The following is a 14,130-nucleotide window of genomic DNA, read 5'->3' as shown; positions in this document are numbered from 1 at the left end:
GGTTACGGTAACTCACCAGTACCTCTATATTTACTGTACTATTATCACCCCTGTACCGTTACCAAAACCCTCGTCAAACATACAACACCGAGGACGTACCACAGACAGTTCATATCCCTGAGAACAGTCAGAAATAAAACTGACTGGGAGGTTCAGGAAGTTCTCAGTACTGAACCCAGAGGTAGTGAGCTCAGATGAGTGCCAGTAATGCAAAACATCACGAAGAGGGGAAAAAACAGACAGGATAAACTCCAAGTTAGCTACTTTCATTCTGCGCTAGCCCATCCTGTTATTCTGTGATACTTTCACTTGGTAAACAGATCTTCAAATCACTGCAGATAACTCTGAAAAACATCACTCAGTCTTAGGAGGTGTTAAAAGATCAATATTAGGAATTACGAGGAAAGGAAAAGAAAATGCCATAAAAATTGGTATATTGCTCTAAGTACAAATCTTGAACAAGCTTGTAAAAAATCACTCATGGCACATAGAACACGAATAGAAAGTAATTATTTCACATTTCTGGTAATACAAGAGCGAGAAAGCAGCCAATGAAGTGATCAAACATCATATTTTAAAGAGAATGATGAGGAAGCACTTGATCCTGACATACATATATAAATTAAACTGTAAAGCTGAGTACCATGGGATATATGTCAGAAGTAAAAATGGCTGCAAGTTGAGATTAAACTAGCTATCTGATACATGTGCATTTGTAACTACTAAATACAATAGTCCAAATACACCACCTGGCTCAAATTTCCTCAACTCTTGATCATTGCAAGAATGTGTCACAGCAAAACATCTTAGTCTTTTTTCCATTCTTCTCCTGTTCACTTTCTTATTTGGTGGTTTAACAGCAGAAGCTCTGGTTCTGCCACCTAAACATGAAAAAGCTAGAGCAGAATTCCACGTATTCACGAGATACTAATTTTCTATCCAGAAGGGGAGTATTGTAATTACACATTTCTCTTTGTTCTTGCTACTGCTGTAATCACAATTTTAAAAGCTGTAGTTTTCTGCCTTCTGCATTGTAACAGTTGTTCACTCAACTCCAGGCAGAGCTGCAGAAGTCTACCTGAATTAACAGGCCAAAAAAGTTTCAAACAACTGTGGAAAAATATCTGGGTAAAGGCTATTCAAAGTAGAAGCAAGAACCACGTCAGTGATCAGAAGAACCACAACAGGGTGGGGAACCCAGACAGACTAATCCATGACGGATGAAACACTGAACCAAGGACTCCCAAGGCCACAAAGGTGAGTAATTAAGTCATTGTCTCTATTAGGAAAACCCACCTAGGCAATTCAACAGGAGAAACCCCTTCAGCAATATTATGCAAGCCAAGTGCAGATGCTGTGTAAACGAATACAGGACATGTAATAGTATGTTGGAGATGGGCAATTTTGGGATCAAACAAGAGTATTTGGGTCCAATATTCATGGGATGTTTGAGGGAAGGGCCAAAAGTGTGGAAAAAGAAGGATCAAGATGAGTTGCTAGCCAAGTCCTGTGCCTGATCACCATCACCTGTACTGTCTTTTTGTTAAATTATTTTTCAAACTATTTTCTGTGCAAATGTGCTCCTTACTCTCTGTGTATGTGCACATGCAAGCACACAGATCTGCTAGCAAACTTCAAGCCAGACTAGCCAGAAAGTTAGGACAAGAGGTCTTGGGGCCAGATTTTGCAGAGACAGAGGGCCTGGGAGACAGGTACTAGAGACACCCGTGAAATGGGATTTTCCCTGAGCACTGATCCTTAGAAACAGGATACAGCTATTCATGTCACCCATGTTAACACGGGATGCTTGGAAAAGCACCATGCTCCCAGTTGTGCTAACCTATTTCTGGCTGGCCATGCTTTTACAGTGCCTCTGTCTATCAGGATTTGCTATGCAGCCTCACTGCAGGCACGACCTGGAGTCAGAGACGGCGAGCAGCCTCTCCCCTCCACTGGCCCAGCAGTAAGTTTCCTCCCAAGCGTAAACCTGGCTGTAACATCTGACCCCCACCAAACAGGCGGCAGCAACCACGATAGTGATCGCTTCCCCTGGGCCTTGCAATGCAGGTCTAAAGAGACAGAGGTCTGACAAGGGGAAGGCTTTAGTGCTGCTAGTCAGCTACACGACCATGTTATTTTTAGAACAGCTCTGTAAAGAACGCAGAGCAAACCCTATCCCTCGGTCACAGGCAGCTGGAGTGTAACTAGCACCCCTAACCACCCAGGAAAGCCAGAAAAGCAGCAGACAGCTGCCCTGGCCGCACCTGCTCCCCCACTGAGGCAGCATAGAGGCTGAGCAGCGATGCTGGCTGGGGCAGCACTAAGCAAGCTGCCAGCTGCCTGTTACAGTCAATAAGCAAGAACATAATGGGCCTGTAGACAACAGGCCCAAGACAAAGGCTCAGTTCCCTCTACATCCTGCAGTGCCCCTCATCTCATTCAAGCACATCTCAAGGGTTCGTTCCTTGCAGGAAGCCCCGGCTGCACATACTCCCCCTTTTGAGTATCTTCCCAATGGTCAAGTAAAACCATAAAAACTACAGCATGGCATTAGTTTTCTCCACCAGCTGGAAAAAAAACAGGTCCATTGCCAAAGCCTGTCAAAAAGCTGGCAGCCCTCCTAGCACGAGCTTGCTTTGAGAATCTCTGCAACCCGTCCTCTCTCCAGCAGCAGAATCCAAAGCTCAGAGCATCTCAAATGCCACCTTTCCAAGGAACGATGCCTCACTTTCCCACATACAGAAACTCAGATGTGTGATAGGAAAAGAAAGACTGGTGCCTATCTTTTACTACCTCAGCAAGTTTCTTTCCAGTCACAATAGCGCCTAAGAAATCAGACTCAAGCATCACAGAATCCAAACACCCAGTCTACTGGCATTTTCTCTCCAAGAATCCTGCACTCTGTCTCCTTGAAGAAACGTAAATCCAGAGGTGCAAAAGTCATCAACCGCCTCCAGATGAAAAATGATTTGAGAAACTAAGACTCCCACTAGGAGTGAAAAGACAACAAAGAGGTAAAATAAAGATGCAGTAGACCCAGCATTTCATTTCATGTCTTTCTGGGTTCAGGTCCTCCTTTAACATTTGATAGTGCTAGCATGGATCAAGAGCATCTGTTAGCCCAAGCACTAAAATTCAGCTTTAACATCCAGCCACCAAGCCATCCCTGAACGGCTGGGAACCACCTATCCAAATGACAGCAAGGTCTTTCATAAGAAAACAAGAAACAAACTAATGGCAGTGGTGCTGCCTATATTGATTTTCTGAACTTCCAGCAATGGTATACAATGAAGAACAGCAAGACTGAACGCTGAACTCTGATATACCCACAGGCACAGTGCATACTGCCTCAAATACTGCTCCTCAAGTTCTGCACCTGACCTGATACCTGGGTCCACATGGAACTTCATCATCCTATCTCAGTCTGCACGCCACAGTAAAAGAAGCTATGAAGGACTGCACCTTTCATCTAGTTTACCCGACAGTGGAAAATACCAGCAATAGGAAAACAAGAATTAATCAACATAGCGACCACTGTATGCACAGACATACTTATATACAAGAGATCTGTCTCCAGGGATGAGGCAAAAAATGAACCTTTCGATCTCAGCAGCCACTGAAAGTGGGGGCATAACGTGGAAAGTGCTCCAGCAGCTGAGCTTGCAAAAAAGTTAGTAACACGTCAAGCACGGAACAACAATCAGACAACCACAAGGTCATTTCTTTCTCAAGAGAGGTCGTTGCTGGCTAGCAAGAACTCAAACATCACCTTTCAGCCACCCCAGAAATCACCCCCAAGATTTTAGAATCTGTAGGAAAGAAGTACAACCCCTATGTCTGCCACCCACACAGGACAGAGCAAGTCAGCACTTGGGCAAGTTTCCAGTCAAGGGACTGAACACACGCAGGACTACAAGAATGGTACAAGGTTCTCCCGCTAATCTTGAGCAGCCTGACACATCCTCAGGGAAAGGGCAAAGGTATTTAAGCAGAGACCAGTACTCTTTCTCCCATTATCTCTCTTTTCTCCTTTAAGTGCCAGGCTTCACATCCTTGCAAAGTCTTCTGTATCAGGGAACGAAGCAGCATGTGGCAAGAGCTGTACCACAACTGACTATACTTCACGAGGAGCCTGCAGAAGAGGAAGCCTAGCATACCCAAGTCTGCTCGGTCCTTTTCTCTGTCTTAACCGTGACAGACATGCTCATACACATACCTAAAACGGAACCTGCTTGTTCCCACATCCACAATATGATACAGATTCACTCAATAGCACTAAACGGGTTACTTACTAAGCATGTTACAAAGATATCAACAAAGTATTTATAATAAAGTCTTGGATTATGCAATCACACAGTGTTTTCCTACCCAGAACAGGTATAGAAAGAAATCCGGTCAATAGATAGCTATTAAACACATGACAAACTACAGTACCATCTAAGTCTGTGAATGGTTAAGTCTCTCCCACTAACATGAGCTTGTCAAGCCCAATACAGTAATACTGGGCTGAAAATTAAAAAGATTCTGCTGCAGCAGAGCACAAGCTTTCCTACAGTTATGTTTGGGCCACTTTTCTGTTTGATCTGTGTAGCTCTCAGGGACAGCAGGCACTGAGTCCAAGCTCTCGGTTTCAGGTTTAATACCAGCCAGTGCCAGGAGTCTAAAAATGAACTGCAAGTGTGTCGCTGCAATCCATCTCTGTTAAGAAGTTTCTATTCCTAGGAGGCATAGCAGATAATTCTGAAGATACTTGGACAACCCAAGAAAAATAAATTATGCATGCACGCTGACTGAAAGAAGAAAATGGAGTGTCACATGGGGACAGCAGAAAAAAAGGTTTTTGTCAGGGAGAAAAGCCAAAAAGGACCAAGGCAAACACAAGCTTGGAGAGCCTGTCAGCCTCAGTCTCTCCCTCCTGCGACTCCCCTAACCTGATGCTGTGAATCCTCTCTCTATGCCTCTCTGCCACGAGACAAGAGTCCCCTGCTAAAAGTTTATCTTCAGCTCCTCGCAGAGGCTAAGGCCTCACTTTTGTATATGTTCGGAGAGCAACCAAGGGCGTGGTTACAATTGCAGAGAGGGATTCAGCTCAGGTAGGAAAGCAATACAGTTTGCAACACACCAGGAGACCCATGCTTGCGACGTATACACAGCAGCAGCATGAGAAAGCAGATCGTCACGGACCCTGCAGCGCTTAAGGACAGGAGAGAGACGCCTGAAAATGCCCACGTTGGTTACACAGTGATACTAAGTCTTCTTTTGTATAAGTTGTTCAACCAACAGAAAATAAGTATCCTACGGGACAAGCCACATTTACCCTCCACCCTCCCCCTCCCAGCTATCTCACCCCGGCAGCAACTTCATCCTTCAGGTATATCAAAGCATATCCATATGCACTATTCATTAAACATTCCACAAAGAAGCGAACTTTGGGGAAGGTAAGTGTTCTCTATCTAGTTAAAAGAGGTTCTTAGTCAAAAATTTCACAGCAGCATTTAATTTTAAAAGACTACTCTGAACTTTCACAGCAATTACACACTTTGCACTACAGAAGTTCCCTGTCCCTTGAAAAAATTACAATCAATGAACTCAACACAACCCTTTTTTACGTTTGAAGTTTAAGCAGGAATAAAATAGAATAGAATATAGAATAGTTCAGCTGGAAGGGACCTACAAGGATTGTCTGTCTGGTCCAACTGCCTGACCACTTCAGGGCTTTAAAGCATGGTATTAAGGGCACTGTCCAAATGCCTCTGAAGCACCGACAGGCTTGGGGCATCGACTGCCTCTCCAGGCAACCTGTTCCAGGGTCTGACCACCCTCTCGGTAAAGAAATGCTTCCTCCTGTCAAGTCTGAACCTCCCCTGGCGCAGCTTTGAGCCACTCCCAGGCGTCCTGTCCCTGGATCCCAGGGAGGAGAGCTCGGCACCTCCCTCTCCACGTCCCCTCCTCAGGGAGCTGCAGAGAGCCACCAGGTCGCCCCTCAGCCTCCTTCTCTCCAAACCAGACAAGCCCAGAGTCCTCAGCCGCTGCTCGCAGGACATGCCTTCCAGCCCTTCACCAGCTTCGTTGCCCTCCTCTGGACACATTAAAGTACCTGAACATCCTTCTCAAGCGGTGGGGCCCAGCACCGCACGCAGCACTCCAGGTGAGGCCGCACCAGCGCTGACTGCAGCGGGACAACCCCCTCTCTTGACCGGCTGGTCATGCTGTGTTTGATGCCCCCAGGACGCGGTGTGCCCTCTTGGCTGCCAGGGCACGCTGCTGGCTCCTGCGGAGCTGCTGCCGACCAGCACCCCCAGGTCCCTTTCTGCAGGGCTGCTCTCCGGGCCCAGTTTAGACTTGTGCCCGGGGTTATCTTGCCCTTATGAACCAATATATTTTAAGCTATATTAGTCGATACAGTTTAGCCTAGGCTGCTGTAGCTAAAATATGACCAAGTAATGCACAATCCCGCTAACTCGACTGCGCTAACAGCTGAAACTTTTTTCCTCCCCGCTCCCCCCCCAAGATAGCCTCTGCTGACTTGCTAACTCACTCTGGACACAAATCGAGCACGCTAAGCCCGATGCGCTGGCGAACACCCCGTGTCCCGGAGAACCCGGGCACCGGTTAGGGCTGCCGAGCTCCCATGTGACTCGCATCTCTGCAGCGGAACAAAGACGGAGCGAACAACGGGGGACGCGGGCAGAAGCCCCGCACAGAGGAGGCAGCGCTCCAGCAGCTCCCGCTCGCCCGCTTTGCCAGAGCAGGCCCTTCCCCCGGGACCCGCTCCCCTCGCCCCGGGCCGGGAGCCGAACACCGGCGGAGCGGCCGGCAGCACGAGGGCGAGGGCGTCGCCGGGCGTGGCCAGGGCGGCGAGCAGCCTATGGGAGTTGGCGCTGGTGATGTAACGCTTCCCGCCCCCTGCCATTGGCCGGAGCAGCCGTCCTTCGGGGAGCCGCCCCGCCCCGCCCCGCCAGCGGCGCCCCGGCCGGTGCCCGTCCCGCGGCCTTCCCCAGCCCCGGCAGGGCGGGCGGCGGGCCGCGCTCCGCGCTGGGGTGCTCGGGAGGGCGTGCGGACGGCTTCCCCCGGGCGGAGAAACGCTTCCGAGCGCCTCGGAGAAGGCAGCAGGGAAGCAGCGGGACCGGCACAGCCGCGGCAGGCCGCTCCGCCGCCCCACGACCATTTTGTACCCAGCACCGGCCGCGGAGGCACTGGCGGGAGGCAGGCGTGCTCGGGATCGCCGCGGCTCTTTCTGCTGAAATCTGCTAATTTACGGTAAACAGGCTGAGCACGTACACCCCTCCTGTTCACAGAGACAGCCTGCTCCCTCGGATTCACAATGCCCCTCTCCGCCGAGCCTCTGTGCAACGTCACCTCTGTTCTAGGAAGTTGATTACAAAGAGTCTATAGCTATTAAAAAATAATAAAATTTTTTAAAAAGTGAGGTTATTGCATTTCCAAATGTACATCCAAGTACGCAACTCAAAGCGAGCAGTAAGGAACATAACATCCAGGGAATACCAGACCACACATAGTGCGTACGATCTGATTCTGCCTGCGATCACACGTGCCGTTTTCGCTCCGGATTATCACATTATGTTGCTTCCAAGGTGGCTGCCTAATTCAGCATCCAAAGAAGATATCGATGAGATCAAGAATCAGGATTGCATTACCGGGGGAGGGGGCGGCACATCCCTTTTCCATGGAGTAACACCTCCTCCCTGCCGAGGGGTAGCGAGTAAGAGCCTGTCCACACGGCTGCACTGACCGGAATAACCAGGGCTGACTGAGCCGTCACGCTAACAGCCCTTTACAGGGACACCGCTGGCGCAAGAGAAGCTTTACTCAGGTATGCTAGGATGCTCAGAAAGTAAAGCTGTTATTCCAAAATAAATTTCATGCTGGAACATCGGCAGTGGGAGAGTTTACTCCAGGGAACAGATCAGTCCAAAAGCTGAAGACAGCGAAAAGAGCATGATGGTTAAATCATACGGTTAAAGTGAACGAATGCCACTCCACAAGCTTGGGTCTAATCAAGCCACAAATTCACATGCAAAATTAAGAGACAAAACAGAATTTAACTGCATGATCACTAGAAGCGTGTGTTTTTCATACACGCATGTGAAACATAAGGCCCACACACGGGCAACTGCAGCCGGTATCAGTCAGACACCGAATCAGCAGTTCCTGCGGGGAGGCAGCGCAACCTTGACGGAAGAAGGCTCGAGAATCAGAGGCCCCGAGTTTACCCCAGGACAGTCAAAAACGTGTTTTGTGGCCTTCAACAGTCTTTCCTCTATCTGTAAGGTGGAACAAAGCTCACATGTCTGACATATAGAGGTGGCTTGCCTTCAAACCAACCAGCCACTCTTGTTCTGAAGTCAGAAGACAGTAATTTAGCCATGCCGAAGTTTTAAGGAAGTTCTTGTGTTTGGGTCTTAATTTGTCTGCAGATGGGGAAACTGAAACCCAAAGAAAATAATTAGAGCCTACCAAATCTTACTTTTTTTGTAGGAGAGTACAGAAAAGCCTGGAAGGAAATTTACCTTTCTGTGTCAAAATTATCCGTATTAAATAAAACATATTGAAAAGACTACACAAACTGAACATCAGCTTTGTTCCCCAACATGTGCCGCTTCAGCACAGATCACGGGAAAAAGCACTTCAGGTTATCGTAAGGCATATATTGTGGAGGACAGAATTAAAGCTTCATACAGACACCCTCCCCATTGCAACCCAAACCGTACAGCTTCACCAGAAGAGGCACATTCTTACTACACCATGCTAGGATTTGGCTTATGTTAACAAAACCAAGACAGCTTTCAAGCAAGCAAAGGTAAGGAACTGTGGGGAATCCTTGACCTTACTTTGACCTCCAAATTTACATCAGAATAAATGACTCTTTCACCACCACCAGAGTCTGAACTACCCTGGGTCTACAGTAATGGATAAAGCAGAGGAACCTCTACGCTCAGCCCTGACTTGGCTGGGAAAAGCTACATCAGTAGTTGTGCCGCAGCACTGGAGCGAACATTTTCTGCCTTTCAGCAACTACCACAGCCATACAGCTTGCCCAGCCAGAGCAGGTTTCACTGAGCCAACATGAAGCAGAAACCAGTTTGGGGAGACAGCCCCCAATAAGATAAACAGAGCACAGCAAAGAGTGGAAAAAGGGAGAGGTCCAAAACAATAAGATCTAATCTACTTGTGTCTTCATACAGGGCAATTCTAGTACACGCACTGAGAAGTGGAAACGAATAGGATGAGCCAAGAAACCAGTCTGCATGAACTGGCTATGCTTTATCCTAATTGAAGACTTCAAAGCAAACCAAAGCCAAGGCATAATTCAAAAGCTGATGAGACTGGGTAACTGGCTGCCTCTGCAGCAGGTACTGTTCCCTTCACACTCCCCAGCGAACACCAAGGACCATCGAGTCATTGCTCTTCATTATTCCCCGAGCAAAAGAACTGTGAAACGGGATGCACATAGGAGTGCTGGAGACGCTCCCTGCTCAACACAGCAGCAACAGCTGGCGCTGACACCATCCGTACAGAAGAGCCTGCAGCACGATGAACATGCAGGGAGAAAAGCAGGCCGTGCTCCAGCCTCAGCGTTCCCGAGGACAGACGGCCCCGCAGCTCGCCAAGGGCTATCCATCTCCCTGCCACCCCGGGAGCGTGACGGACCCTCGCCACCGGGGTCCGGGCTGACCCGGGGACACGTGGAAGGAGGACAGCCGGCGGGGCGGGACAAGAGGCCGCCGGGGTCCCGCGCCCCGCCCGGCTCGGTCAGGGCTCCCCCGCGCATCCCGGCGGTCCAGCCCCGGCAACCAGCCCCCGGCACTGACCTCCTCGCGCCGCTTCTGCCAGCGGCCGCACGGCGACTCCTCGAGGATCTCGGACTCGTCCTCGCTCTCCTCCTCCTCCTCCTCCTCCTCCGGGGGCGCCGCGGAAGTCACCGGCGCAGACACTGAGGTCATTCCCGGGCCGGACGACGCGGACTCCGGCTTCGAGTCGGAGCCGCCGCTCGGCACCTGCTTGGACTCGCCCTCCGACATGCTGCGGTCGCACAACCTGCGGGCCAGAGGCGCGGGCCGTGAGGCGAGGCGGCTGTGAGACCAGGCCAGGCGGGCCGGACCGGGCCGCGCCCGCCGGGCCTGTCAGCCGGGGCCGCGCCCCGGGCCTGCTGGCGGCGCCCGACCGAGCCGGTTCCGGCCCGAGGCGGAGGGCGGCGGAGGGCAGCACAGGGGCAGAGGGGGGTGGAACGCGGGGGATGGGGACCGCACACTTACCGGGCTCGCCCGGCACCTCCCGGTCCCCAAGCACGTCGCTACTCCGCCGACGGGCCGCCGCCGCCAACCGCCGCGCTGCGTAACGCGCCGTCCGGGGCGGGGCTTCCCGCCCGACGGCCAATCAGAGCCCGGGAGCGTGCCGTCAGCCTCCGCGAATTGGCCGGTGGGCGGAGCTCCAGGGTACGATAGGGGGCGCCCGCGCGCTCACTGCGTGAAGGGCTCTGAAGCGGGGCGGGGAGGGCGGGGCGGCTTGGCCCCGTGCGATAGCCAATGAGAGCCCGAGAGAAGGGCCGCCAGCCTCCGCTGATTGGTCGGTGGGCGGGCGGAGTTTGGGGGGGGGGGGCCGCGGCGCGGGGCCCCTCACTGTGTGAGGGGTGGGCTGGTGCCTTCACCTCCGCGGGCAGGCGGGCCGGCCCCGGGCACCCGCTGTGAGGGTGCGCCGCCTCAGCCGGGCGGGTGGGCGTGGGGCCGCCCCACGCCCCAGGCAGGCGGTGGTACCGCCGGTCCCGAGTCCCCTGTTCCCCCCTCCCCGCCATATGATGAGCGTGCTCGAAGCGCGGCTGCCTGGGGCGGCCTCCGTCTCCCCGGGGCGGCAGGGCGAGCTGACCCCCCGAAGGACTGCGTGCGGCTGGGCCGGCCCGGGGGAACCCGCGGCACTGGGAGGAGGGAGCTGCAGGGCAGCTCGCAGCCAGAGGCGGGCCGTGGTGGGCAGCCCCGGGCTGGGCCCATGCACCGCTGACCAGCCGGGAGGGGGGAGCGGCTGCCGAGCCCCGCGGGCCTGAGGCCGCCGAGCGGAGCGCCCTCCTGGCCCCTGCGGCACGCTAGCCACCGCTCGTCTCTATGGTAGGCGCTTCCGGCCCCTGCGCGGCGGCCGCGCGGGCTGAGTGCCGTCCCCCGTCCCCCCGCCCCCGTGGCGACTCTATAGCCCGCGCTTCCGGCCGCGCGACTTCCGCTCGGCGGCTCGTTGGTGGGTGGTTCCGCCGCCCTCGCTGCCTCGCCGCCCGCGCTGGGCCGCTCGCGCCCTCCGGTGCCGCCCGGTACGGTCCGGTCGCGCGCGGCCCGGCTGCCGCTGCACCCGCCGCCGCCGCCGCCGTCCCTCCGCGCAGGGCCGCCGCGCCGGGGGCCGGGTCCTCCGCCGGCGGAGGCCGCCGCGGCGCCATGGGCGCCTACCTGTCGCAGCCGAACACGGTGAAGAGCTCGGGGGACGGGGCCGGGCTCGGGCCGCGCCCGCTCCACTTCGGCTTCAGCGCCATGCAGGGCTGGCGCGTCTCCATGGAGGTGAGCGGGCACCGGGCGCGGGCCCGGGCGGCCGCTCCCCGGGGAGGGGCCGGTGGCGCCGGGCGCGGGCTGCCGCGGAGCCCCCGGAGCTGCGGCTCCAGCTGCCAGCCTGGCGGGGAGGCTTCCTTCTCCCCCGGCCCTTTCTCGGTGTCCTGCGCCGTCAGGCGGACGGCGCGGCGGCCCCGCCGGCGGCCACCGGAGGGACGGGGGGGGCGGCCGGTCCCTCCCTCCCGCGGGCGCGAGGCGCTGAGGCCGCGGTGCCCGCGCCGTCGGAGCGGGGAGGGGCTGCCTGTCCCGGTGCTTCCGTGGCCTTGCCGGAATGCCCGTAGGCTGTCGCTTGTCCCGGCTCCCGTGGTGACCCGCTGGAGAGTCACCCCGCTTCGTGGGGGCACCGCGCGGTTTCTCGCCGGGGGCGCTCCCGGCACATACAGCCCAGAGGGATCCCTGCGGGGAACGGCAGACTTGGGTTAAAAAGTGGGGGAAAGGACAGTTTAGTGCTTGGGATGAAGCACTGAATGAAAGCGAATGAAAAATCCTCAGGCAAAATCCCTGCTTTCCTTTCCAGGCAGAAATGAAGTGTCAGTCTCTCTCCGTTCTCTCTCTTCCTGTTTTTATTTTTTTTCTAGGCAAATTTATTGGAGGAATTCTCATTGCTGCTCTCAGTCTCCTGTAGCCAGTCCTGGCTGTACCGTCCTGTCAGCTAGGCGCCTTATGGGGCAAATGAATTATCGCAAGATAAATATCTGGCTGCGGGAGCCAGGTGTTTGCCCACGCTCCTCCCGGTGGGGGAGTCTGTTGGAACTACTTTGTAAAGCTGCTTGTGTAAGGGCAATGTCGAGCTGCTGGGACTACTTCTCTGCCTTGCCAGCAGTTACTCGTTCTTTGAATGTAACACCCTCCGTGAGTACCATTCATGTGCTGGTTTATTTTCCCTTCCAGGCAGCCAGCAAACAGGCTAAATTAGACAAGGATTAATATCGGTCCCTGCAGCCCCTCCCAGGGTACGTCTTCTCTGAACATGGTAAAGCAGCCTTCTTGTGGGTAGCTCTTTGGCTAGTTTGGAGAGGATGTCCCATTCAGACTGTCGGGGATTGATTTTTTGCAAATATGGTTTCATGAGCCATGCTATCAGATACCTTACTGCTACTGAAACATTACAGCAGTCTTGCTGGTGACAAAACAGTGACCAGGTGTTTCCTCCTTTCTGGGTGCATCAGAGCTCTGTGAAACTGTGGGCTCTAGTTTCCAGGGTAGAAGAGGCAGGAGAATTGGTGCTTGTGCTCTTAAGATACACTCGGAGTATGTGTGTGCTGAGCTGGCTGCGACTGATAGTGTCTCAGCTGGTCCATCCTGGTGACCTCTGGAGGGGTGAAATGGTGGCACAGAGACATTCCTGGAACACTGAGGTGATGTGCAGTATAATCTCTGCAAGGCGATTAGCTCATGTGTAAGAGACTGAATGCAAGCAGCGTTCTGGCATCCTTGGCACACAGAGGCAGAAAGTGTTTTAAGGAGAGAGGCTTGGATGAGGGAGAGCAGAGAGCTGCCGCTATTTATAATGCTGGTGGGCTAAAGTAGCCCTCCCACAGGTGGGACATGGGCTCATAATTTCACTTGTTTGAGGTCTGTTCTTGCTGCTGTTGACCTTTACAGAAATTGGATAAGGCCCAGAGCTTGCAGCTGTGTTTTCTGTGCTAGCCAACATCTTTGGCTTATCTCCCTGTTGGCAGAAGCAATACTGAGGCCATTGGTGTAGACGTGGTTTAGCTGTGTTATCACAAGAAACGAGAAGACGGCAGGAGCGCTTGTGCTACAAGTTGAACTTGCTGCAAATTGCTTCTAAGTCTGGGATGGGAAACATGTATTTTTTCACATACAGCTGAGCAGAAGTTGTGTTGCATTTTCTTGCATTGCAGTGCTATGTGTTCTTCTGTGTCTTGTCTTGGTTTGTGTTTTTTCCTTTTCTTCACGTTTAATTGTGCTTTCGCTCTTCTGTAAGGCTTGAAGAAAGTTCTGAGCAAATGTTTATGCTTAAGTCTTTAGTTATGTGTTATGTTAGTGAAGCCAGACAGTGTGTACAAATGGTAGGACACAGGCATTTCTGGGTAGCAGAGATTTGTTTAAAGGAGTTGTCTGTTGCCTTTAACTTACGTTTTAGGAGCCCCCAAGTGAGGTAAATAGTATACTCTGAAGAAATACTATAATGAAAATCCATTCTTAGTCCAGAGAGGTTGCTTTGTGAGTAAGGAAATGTTTTGGACAGATGAGGGACCCAAAGGACAAGGATACCAAAAAAATAGTGTTAGGTACTATGAGCACATAAGAAAAGGGAAAAAGCTGAAGATGGCTTTATGGTACAGCGAGGAGTGCTCTGGGATACAGTGGAAGGTGCAGGAGGCACTTTGGGGAGGTAGTTGGATGGGTGGTGCTGCTCTGACCGTATCTCCAAGATGAGACACCAATAACCCCTGTGTGCAGCTTCATTTCACTCCTGGGCTCAGACAAAAAGCCCTTGCTTCAAAAAATGCAAGAATTTGGTTCAAAATATGGAGATTTGTCAAATTAAGTCTCAGTT

At 52.9% G+C, this 14,130-nt stretch overlaps 2 protein-coding genes across 4 annotated transcripts in view; one reads left to right on the top strand and one right to left on the bottom strand.

Moving 5' to 3' along the window:
• NRBP1 (nuclear receptor binding protein 1) overlaps positions 1 to 10,310 on the bottom strand; it is a 42,965-nt gene extending 32,655 nt beyond the window's left edge. For all 3 annotated transcript variants that reach the window (XM_050893312.1, XM_050893311.1, XM_050893313.1), the window contains exons 1-2: positions 10,278 to 10,310; positions 9,834 to 10,059 (exon numbers count right to left, since the gene is read on the bottom strand). In XM_050893312.1, coding sequence (XP_050749269.1) covers positions 9,834 to 10,043 — 210 coding nt within the window. In that variant the 5' untranslated portion in view covers positions 10,044 to 10,059; positions 10,278 to 10,310. The remainder of the gene's footprint in view (positions 1 to 9,833; positions 10,060 to 10,277) is intronic.
• Positions 10,311 to 11,382: 1,072 nt separating this feature from the next.
• PPM1G (protein phosphatase, Mg2+/Mn2+ dependent 1G) overlaps positions 11,383 to 14,130 on the top strand; it is a 30,021-nt gene continuing 27,273 nt past the window's right edge. The window contains exon 1 of the mRNA XM_050893310.1: positions 11,383 to 11,555. Within this exon, the coding sequence (XP_050749267.1) occupies positions 11,436 to 11,555 (120 nt within the window). The 5' untranslated portion in view covers positions 11,383 to 11,435. The remainder of the gene's footprint in view (positions 11,556 to 14,130) is intronic.

This window comes from Gymnogyps californianus, chromosome 3 (assembly GCF_018139145.2).
Source record: "Gymnogyps californianus isolate 813 chromosome 3, ASM1813914v2, whole genome shotgun sequence".
In the NCBI taxonomy this organism is placed as follows: Eukaryota; Metazoa; Chordata; class Aves; order Accipitriformes; family Cathartidae; genus Gymnogyps; species Gymnogyps californianus.
The sequence above is the reverse complement of the archived record's forward strand: the minus strand, read 5'-3'. Positions and strand labels throughout refer to the sequence as shown.